This window comes from Anabrus simplex, chromosome 8, assembly GCF_040414725.1.
Source record: "Anabrus simplex isolate iqAnaSimp1 chromosome 8, ASM4041472v1, whole genome shotgun sequence".
NCBI lineage: Eukaryota > Metazoa > Arthropoda > Insecta > Orthoptera > Tettigoniidae > Anabrus > Anabrus simplex.
In genome coordinates this window covers 43,366,081-43,376,668 of record NC_090272.1, presented here as the reverse complement: position 1 = coordinate 43,376,668, position 10,588 = coordinate 43,366,081, and the positions used below count along the sequence as shown (strand labels likewise).

Here is a 10,588-nt window from a genome sequence, read left to right as displayed (position 1 = left end):
TTTTTCAACATTTTTACCTATAATTTATAAGTATATGTATTATTTTTAAGATTGATATAGGCTGATGATGCCCGTAAGGAGGGTGAAACATGTACCTTTGACTTTTATGTACGGTATTATGTATAAAAAATATTTGACCATATGAAATAGTGGATCATATTGTATTGTATTGTATTGTATTGAACAGGTGGACTTATAATATTGTAATAGTACTTGAGACACCAGCCCTCAGGTCCAGGTAAAAATCCCTGACCTGGCCGGGAATCAAACCCAGGTCCTCTGGGTGAGAGGCAGGTACGCTACCCCTACACCACGGCGCCGGCAATGTGATATAGTAACTTTATGTACATTTTTTTCCTAGCTGTTTTAAGTCGTACCGACACAGATAGGTCTTATGGCGATGATGGGACAGGAAAGGCCTAGGAATGGGAAGGAAGCGCCCATAGCCTCAGTTAAGGTACAGCCCCATCATTTGCCTGGTGTGAAGATGGGAAACCATGGAAAACCTTCTTCAGGGCTGCCGACGGTGGGGTTCGAATCCACTATCTCCCGAATATTGGATATTTGGACTTTGTAATCAACAGACTTCAAGTCCTGAATCAAGAATTTTTATGTATTCACCAATAATGATTATTTTAAATTATAAACTAACATAGTTCAACTATAAGAGGACTTAGAACTCCTATTTTAACGTTCACAATTCATAATCCAGTTTTAAATGTTATATTTTTATCTCATGATTCTTAGGTTCTGTCTCAACATTTTTATAAATTTCATTTTTTGAACCTGATGTATGTATATTACTCTAACTGATGATGTCCCCTAGGGAATGAAATACATACTAGTTTGAGGTAACAACATGTATTGTTCAGGTGAACCCTTAAATAGAATATTTGAGTGTATTCTTAAATATTTTCAACTTTATTTCAAGTCAGTATGAATGTTATAATGGAGCTGTTAAAGCTCATTACTTGTAACCTTCAGGCCTTTTCAATTGTGAAATTAGCAGTGGGCTCATCAGTTGGAACCGGCCCCGTGGTGTAGGGGTAGCATGCCTGCCTCTTACCCGGAGGCCCTGGGTTCGATTCCCGGCCAGGTCAGGGATGTTTACCTGGACCTGAGGGCTGGTTCGAGGTCCACTCAGCCTACGTGATTAGAATTGAGGAGCTATCTGACGGTGAGATAGCGGCCCTGGCCTAGGAAGCAAAAAATAACGGCCGAGAGGATTCGTCGTGCTGACCACACGACACCTCGTAATCTGCAGGCCTTCGGGCTGTGCAGCGGTTGCTTGGTAGGCCAAGGCCCTTCAAGGGCTGTAGTACGATGGGGTTTGGGTTTTTTCATCAGTTGGATTGCTACACCTTTCAGAGATGCTGGCGGCCAGTGCACCGTTGAGACACACCAGTACAAGCCGTTGGGCAAAGGTAGGAGTTTATACAATTGGAGGCACATGCTACCCCTAGTGCACTGTCACTGATTGACCTACATAAGAGACTTGCAGTGGTGTCTCAAAGGCGCACTAGTCGCCAGCGTCTTGGAAAGGTACAGCATTCCAACTGATGAGCCCACTGCTACACTGGAGCAAAACGCTGGTAATTTCAGTAATGAAAAGGCCTAAAGAGTTTTAATGTTTTCAACATATGCAATCAATGAAATTAAATTTTGGTTTCCTTCCGGGAACTTAATTTTTGATATAATTATTATTATTTACTCAAGTCAGAAGAAATTACATACAATGCTAAAAAGGAATGTTACAATTACAAATTAAAAACTGAAAAATAAATAAATAAAATGTCTCAGATTAGATGATCTTCGCCCAGAAATGGGCCACTTTCATAGCACTATTACAGCCTTGCATTGTGCAAGAGTATGGGCACAGTTTGCAGGTATGCAGGTGAAGCACTGTCTGTCCCTCCCTACTCTTACAGAGATCTGAACATTGTAGGTATCCACATTTACATATTTTCACTCTACGACGACGGTTTGAAAAGTTCTCCGAATCACTGCTAGATGTCAGTGCTAGAGCAACGAGGTTCCCGTGCAATAATCACACATCCTTTGTGAGTTAACACGTGGCGCGCCAGTGCTCTAGCTGCAGGAGTGTGGTAGTGATGACTCGTTGTTGTTCCCGCGTAGTGATTTGTGATAATGGAAAAAACTGAGATTCGAGCAGTGATTAAATACTTTGTAAAGGTATAAAAGCAAAGGAAATTCATGCCAACTTTCAGAACACACTGGGGGACTCTGCTCCTTCATTTTCAACTGTTGCCAAGTGGACCAGCGAGTTTAAATTTGGTCGGAAGAGCTTGGATGATGATCCGCGTAGTGGACGGCCAAAAGGTGTTACGACCCCAGAATTTATTGCAAAAGTGCATAAAATGGTCACGGAGGACCATCGACTGAAAGTGCGGGAGATTGCTGAAGCTGTAGGGATGTCTTCTGAATGGGTATATTATATTTTAACCGCAGAATTGGGTATGAAAATATTATCTGCAAGATGGGTGCCGCGGCTCTTGACATTGGACAATAAACGCACCAGATTGGAAATGTCCGAACAAAGTCTGGCCCGTTTTCAGTGCAACCAACGAGATTTTTTGCGCCAGTTTGTGACTACAGACGAATCATGGGTCCACTACTATACCCCAGAGACAAAACAGCAGTCAAAGCAGTGGAAACATGCTGATTCTCCACCATCAAAGAAAGCAAAGGCAGTGCGTTCGGCCGGAAAGGTCATGGCCTCAGTTTTCTGGGATGCAAAAGGCATTCTGCTGATAGATTATCTTCCTACTGGCCAAGCAATTACGGGGCAATACTATGCAAACCTCCTAGACCAGGGATGGCGAACCTTTTCCAGCTAGTGTGTCATTTTAAGTCTGGTTTATTATTATCAGCTGTCTACTGTGCCACTTGTTATTTTAGTTTTTTAATGGCTACAACCTGCCCCCACCCTCAAAACCACCGACTTTCATCTCTAAAACAAAATTATGTTTCGTAATATGTTATTACTCATGCACATATATTATATTGTGAAATAATACATTTGATTGCAGGTTTCGTGGTCGTATTTATCCAAAACTGGAAAATTATTTAGTAACTGTATCATTTATGATAGGTTCATAACTTGTTTGTCTTCGGCAACACACTGTAAGCACTTACACCTGAACCAAGACGGTTTGCAACTGTTGACTTCACAACGTTAGTATTCTAGTTACATTGACAAGGTTCGTTGTAGAAACGAGTTGCTCGCAGGCGTATGATGATGCAAACAAAGTATCTAGCACTATAGCAAGTTTCTTCACGACCGAAAATATTTGTGGCAGGCTGTTCCACTGCTCAAGTATTACATTCTCCGGCTTCTGGAGAGAGTATGCACCATCAACAGCACACTCGATTTTCACCAATGCTTCACCAAGTTGTACGAATTTGTTCACCCATGTACTGCTTTCTTGAAATTCAGTCAACTCCATTTCTAAACTGTCAATATCTAACCACTCAAAAAATTTGGCATTAATATCACTCATTTGTGCAATATGAGGTTTTGAAATTAAGTGCGTTAGTTTGTCCAAATCTCGAAATTGGAAAAATCTTTTGGCAACTATTTGTCTTACAAAATTCAAAATAATAAACAGTAACACACTAAGAATAATTTCGCAATGCTTGTAATCACGCACAAGCAAAAAATTCACTAAATGACTGATGTGGGTGAGCGAATTGTTGGTCGGCCGCATCTGACATTTATCTCATGTGACTTCTGGACCTATCAGTGTTGCAGTGTTGCCATAATAACCGTCCGAATGAAACTAGAAATAGGCACTTATTTCTTAAACCTCAAACACTATGACTATACGATGCACGAGATAAGTATAGTCTATAAAACAAGACGTACATAAAAACGTTAATACGTGCATTTGGTGTGCCTCCAAAATTGTGTTCGCGTGTCACATAATGACACGCGTGGCATAGGTTCGCCATCCCTGTCCTAGACCAACTACAGGAAAAGATACACGAAACAAGGCCTGGTTTGGCAAGGAAAAAGGTCATCTTTCATCAGGACAACACTCCGCCGCACACAAGTGTTATTGCCATGGCAAAACTGCATGAACTGGGGTACGAATTGTTGCCACATCCACCTTATTCACCTGATTTGGCACCATCAGACTTTCATCTATTCTCTAAGCTGAAAATTTTCCTCGGTGGACAGAGATTTTCTAGAAGGGAAGAACTGACAGCCGAATTGGAGAGGTATTTTGCAGGCCTGGAGGAATCTCATTTTCGAGATGGGATCAAGGCACTGGAACATCGCTGGACCAAATGCATTAGTCTACAGAGAGACTATATTGAAAAATAAAAGCAGTTCAACCGAGGTAAGATACTTAATTCTAGTACATTCCGAGAACTTTTCAAACCACCTACGTACATCTTCCCACAGCACTCTGAAGTCTGTTGAGTGATAGCCAGATTTCCCAATTGGTGTCATAACCTACAGGAATGCTTTCTTTGGCCTTCATCCACTTTGATGGTATAGTGGATTGCCATAACTGTGTCCTGGTTTTGCAGTGAGGATTGTGAAGCTGAAGCCTGCCTGTGGTGCCCCTCCATAGGTACTTGGAAACAAATTCCAGTACTGAACTGAATGTCAGCATTCCAGAGTCATTTTCAGTCTTGGGACATAAGTTCCTCCTGTGGAATAACACCAGGGAATCTGGTCAAGGCTCAGTGTTCCCATTGGACACATGAATCAAGATCAACAGTGTCATATGCCCTCACTCCATAAGAACACTGGGGAGAGGTCTGGAATTGAACCCAGGCTTTTACTACATGATCTAGTGATTAGAAATTATGCACATCACCTCTCCAACATTCTGATGGTGAAAATATTTTTCACCAGTAGGATTCGAACCAACTAACTGCATAACACCATAAAGATCATGGCCACCAGGTGGGCTACACTTGTAGTGATAAGGCCACCCTTGGTCGGGTCATGTTTCTCTAGTTGTGGTGATATACGAACACAATGATCCATCCTTAGTCAGATCATGTTACACTTGTCATAGTGATTACGAACATGAAGGCCATCCGTGTTCAGATCATATTGCTCTTGTCGTGGCAATATATGAACTCAAAGGCCTTCCTTGTTCAGATCGTGTTACTCTTGTATACGAACATGAAAACTCGAAGGCCATCCTTGTTCAGATCGTGTTACTCTTGTCGTGGTGATATACGAACTCGTAGGGCATCCTTGTTCAGATCGTGTTACTCTTGTCGTGGTGATATATGAACTCGAAGGCCATCCTTGTTCAGATCGTGTTACTCTTGTCGTGGTGATATACGAACTCGAAGGCCATCCTTGGGCCGCAGAATCAGTTCACTGAGCAGTATGAGGTCCTCCCTCCGGTCCACAGCCTCAATATAAAACCTCCTTAGGACGGTGGATAGAACTGCCTTCAGCTCCAACATGGCAAACTTCTGACCTGAAAATATATGAGAAAAATATAGCGGATAAGCATCTTCAGGGATTTTCTTAATTTTGTTTAATCATAAATTAGTTTTGACACAATGAAGAACCTAACAGTTGGTAGGCCATGGCCCTTCCGGGCTGTTGCGCCATGGGGTTTGGTTTTGTTAAGTAGAAGAAGAAGAAACCTGGACTGGGACAAAATCTGGCGGCATGGCTAAAAGGTTAGTGTGGTGGCCTTTGGTCAAAGGAGTCAAACTGAATCAAAAGATTCAAGTATTCAGTTTTCTTTAATAAACTATCCTTTTGCTCTGATATTCTAATCACTCGCCTACATCAATGTTACAATCACCCATATCATGCAATTCTAACAATAATGTTATTTGCTTTACGTCCCACTAACTACTTTTATGGTTTTCAGAGACGCTGAGGTGCTAGAATTTAGTCCTGCAGGAGTTCTTTTGTGTGCCAGTAAATCTAACAACATGAGGCTGACGTATTTGACCTACCACCGGACTGAGCCAAGATCGAACCTGCCAAGTTGGGGTCAGAAGGCCAGCGCCTCAACCGTCTGAGCCACTTTGCCCAACATCATGCAATTCTGATAACTCCTTCTTGGTACATGAATTTTCTCTTAACAACACAGATGCAGATGCACATTTCTCTTACCAATGCAGTTCCGAGGTCCTGCACTAAATGGGATGAAGGCATACGGATGTCGAGCCTGCCATTGATCTGGCAGAAAGCACTCTGGCATGAACCTCTCCGGATCAGGAAATGTGTCAGAACAGCGGTGTAGCATGTAGATGACTATGAGTGCTGTGGTACCGGCAGGGACCTTGTAGTTACCTAACAGAACACACAACATGTGATATTAATTCCCAGTATCGAGAGCAGGCTAATTGTTCAGCACAATCAAGAATCATGACCAGAAATTCAGTGTCCACATGGTAAGCTATGATCACTGGAGCACACTTCTCACACCACAAAGTGAAATACAGTGACACAGCTGAAAGAATCTCACTAACTTCATTATTGTCAGTATTGGTTGCAGAGTTTCTTGGAGGCGTTTAAGACACTGCCTGACCATATTCATCGAACTGACCACTAGATGGTAAGAAATGCCAATGCACATGGTAAATGGCTTCCAGGTGGTGATGTACAAGTTTATGGCTTCTCAACAGAGTCATGGAAGAGTGGGAAGTTATCCTGCAGAGTGGTGGTGATTAGGGGTGGAGATAACATTACATTTTTATTCCATTTTTGCCACCTAAACTATGAATTACAGGAATTTTTAAAAATTTACAAACACTGTTGTTTTATCAACTAATTGTTTTCTTTGATTTCTTTAATTTTCATGAGAAGTATTTAGTGGAAACACTTACAAAATGATGTTTGACTGGACGAGTTGGCCGTGGTTAGGAGCGTGCAGCTGTGAGCCTGCATCCGGGAGATGGTGGGTTTAAATCCCACTGTTGGCAGCCCTGAAGATGGTTTTCTGTGGTTTCCCATTTTCACACCAGGCAAATACTGGGACTGTACATTTATTAAGGCCAAGGCCGCTTCCTTCCAACCCCTAGGCCTTTCCTATCCCATCGTCGCCATAAGACCCATCTGTGTCGGTGCGACGTAAAACCACTAGCAAAAAAAAAAAAAAGTCGTTCGTTGTGACTAACCAATTAGTACAGTGGCACAGTAAGTAGTGGAGTCTCATAGCACGTGTTGTGAGGACGGGTAACCGGGGGTACGATTCACCCGCTTGCTGTGCACATTCGTCACTCGTCAGTCTGTGTCAGAAGTACACAGTCAATGTGTCTGTGTACTTCTATCTAGTGTCTTTACCTTCTTAGTGTGCAGTCAAATACTAAATGATTTTTAACTGTTTAATCACACTGTACTTCTATTTAATTGTAATACATGTGTAATTATTCTTTCCTTTAGTGAAAATTTTATGGTATAGTATTGTTGATTTTCAAAAGGTTTATGATACCATCCTTCGTGAATCATTACTACGTATCCTTACTGAATTTGGTCTACATCGGAAACTTGTTAACCTTATTGCAGTCACTCTGAGGAACACAAAGCCTAGAGTTAGATTCAGAAATGAAATCTCTGAACCATTTGATATTCGTACTGGTCTTCGACAGGGAGGTGGATTATCCCCATTGATGTTTAATTGTGTCCTGGAAAAAATTATGTGTGAATGGAGTAAGGTATGTCCTCTAACTGTTAAGACTGGAAGAAATATTCGACTAAATTGTCTTGCATTTGCTGGTGATCTGGCGCTATTAGCAAATAATATAAAAGAAGCAAAATTTCAAGTAGAGGAACTAGGAAGATTAACAGTGAAGGTTGAGTTGAAAATATCTTTTTGATAAAACAAAAATGATGCCATCCTTTAAAGTTGACACTTCACATATTATATTAAATGATACCAGTACTCAGAAAATAAAAGTTGTACATACATTTAAATATCTTGGTGAAATTGTCACTTGGAATGCTAATGAAATGGACAGTAGGCAATGGTATGATGATAAACGGGGTTAAAAGTCAGGTTGTGAGTTTCACAAATAGTAAAAGTCCTCTCGGTTTTAATTACTGCATTGATGGGGTGAAGGTTCCTTTTGGGGATTATTGTAAGTACCTAGATATTAATATAAGGAAAGGCCTTCATTGGGGTAAACACACAAATATGATTGTAAATAAAGTGTACAGATCTCTGCACATGGTTATGAGGGTATTTAGGGGTTGTAGTAAGCATGTAAAGGAGAGGGCATATAAGTCTCTGGTAAGACCCCAGCTAGAGTATGGTTCCAGTGTATGAGACCCTCACCAGGATTACTTGATTCAAGAACTGGAAAGAATCCAAAGAAAAGCAGCTCGATTTGTTCTGGGTGATTTCTGACAAAAGAGTAGTGTTACAAAAATGTTGTGAAGTTTGGGCTGGGAAGACTTGGGAGAAAGGAGACGAGCTGCTCAACAAAGTGGTATGTTCCGAGCTGACAGTGGAGAGATGGCGTAGAATGACATCAGTAGACGAATAAGTTTGAGTGGTGTCTTTAAAAGTAAGAAAGATCACAATATGAAGATAAAGTTGGTATTCGTTTATAGAAAGGGGAGTTAGGGATTGGAATAACTTACCAAGGGAGATGTTCAATAAATTTCCAATTTCTTTGCAATCATATAGGAAAAGGCTAGGAAAACAACAGATAGGGAATCTGCCGCCTGGGCGACTGCCCTAAATGCAGATCAGTAATGATTGATGATGTTGATTGATCCATAAATAATATAACTCTAAAACTGAGACGAGCTAAACAAATTACATGGCCGAGTTACAAAAAACAGTCTCTTTCAATTAATTCTAAATTTTGCCATTATAACTCCATCATCAAACCAGAAGCAACGTATGCAAGTGAAACATTATTCAAACTGAATACTCAAGCAACAACAGACAAACTGCAGAAAGTGGATAGAATAATTCTCTGGACAATTATTAATAAAAAACAGCAGGTTGATGGCCAGTGGAGACTTTTATCCAATTCAGTAATTGACAAGGAAAGTGAATCAATTATTGACACAATGAGGAAATGGAGGATTGCGTATTTTGGACACATATAACGTTTGCCAAATTTTAGACTCCAGTACAGATTTTTAATTTCTTTTGTAATAGTAATACAAAAAAACACTTGGTTTAAAGAAATACAAATGGATTTGGATGAATAAAAATTACTATAGAGCAAATTGAAAATAGAGAAGAGGAGAAGATTCGAAACCACAATATACAAAACTATCACTTAAAACATCAAAACGTAATCAGTATGTTATATCAGCAGAAGAATGGGCTGCAAGATCGTCTAGAATGAAGAAGTTTAGGGAAAAGAAGAAATTATCAAGTGTTAAAAAGTGAACTTATTTTTTGAAGATTTTGCTGCATGGGGTTGATTTTGGTGGTCCAAATTGGGCGTAAACAATGTAAATAAATAAATTTGATCAAAATCTCAGATAACTATTATTACTGCAGTTAAGCTGGTACCGGTAGACTGTGAACATTTACTTCTCTGCCAAAATTCACTCGCAGAGCATCATAAAACTTATCATTTGCCCCCACCTGCTAACTTCTATCCCTCAAACCCAGGTACTTTTTGTTGTTTGTTTGGGAGGTGCAAGGACAATGTTCCAGCTCTAGCCACATCGTGAATATTCCAGTACACATCACCCGAGCTATAAGAAGGAGACTAGCCATGAACAGTCAGACTGCTGGAGTTGGTGTATTGAAGTGAGGGGCTAGAACGGTGTTGGCTGTCAGCAGTGTCTCACTGGAGTCTGAACAAGGAGTTGTTCTTCTTGTTGTTGTTGTTGTTGCATTGCAGTGTCGAGTGAGTAGCTGGACTGAGGACTTCTGTAGTAGTGCTGGCTGCCATCAGTGCCCTTCTGGAGTCGGAGTATCATTGTGTACGGAATAAAATAGGGTGTATTGCCTTAGATTACTGCGTGTGTGGTCTGGCCATCATAGAGTCAGCGACTGGAGCAGCTATTGTGAACATAACTGAAACAGTGTTAATGGTCATCGTTGTGGAGTATTGTATCAAATTGTTGTTGTCTAGTTGTTCACTGTGTTTGACTGTGTGAATTACTGGACTGTCTCTGGAGTTGAAGCAAGGAACAGTCATTGTGTGTTGCATGTCCAGTGGCCCTGTGTTCAAACCTGTCTTCATGCAGCTGCTGTGTGGGGTGACTGGACTTGGAGGAGATGTGAAGGTAAGACAAGCCTGTCAATAAGGATTATAGCTATCTCAGGTAATACCAACAAGCCAGACTATCTGCTAAGTGAAAGGGACAGAGACTCGTAAATAGGCTGCAATTAGTGAGTGTGGTCATTCATGGTTGAATGGTGTGCATTTATTGGGTCATCCTGAAATAAATTAGAGTCAAGAAACAGACGCTGTTTTATTTGCAACAATATAAAACATAGGAGGTGTACACTTAATTTAGACGTTAACATATTTTGACGCGAAGGTAATTAGAAAATTCAGATTTTCTTGGTACACACAATATTCTTGGCTGACAGCTAGTTTGTTATACATTTGTTCAGCTTGACAGTGTGTTTGAGTACTATGAAAGGGGCAAAAAATA

At 40.7% G+C, this 10,588-nt stretch overlaps 1 protein-coding gene across 3 annotated transcripts in view; it reads right to left on the bottom strand.

The window, feature by feature from the left end:
* Positions 1–902: 902 nt before the first annotated feature.
* LOC137501852 (cytochrome P450 4c3-like) overlaps positions 903–10,588 on the bottom strand; it is a 70,099-nt gene continuing 60,413 nt past the window's right edge. For all 3 annotated transcript variants that reach the window (XM_068228959.1, XM_068228960.1, XM_068228958.1), the window contains exons 5-6: positions 6,125–6,304; positions 903–5,471 (exon numbers count right to left, since the gene is read on the bottom strand). In XM_068228959.1, the coding sequence (XP_068085060.1) occupies positions 5,308–5,471; positions 6,125–6,304 (344 nt within the window). In that variant the 3' untranslated portion in view covers positions 903–5,307. The remainder of the gene's footprint in view (positions 5,472–6,124; positions 6,305–10,588) is intronic.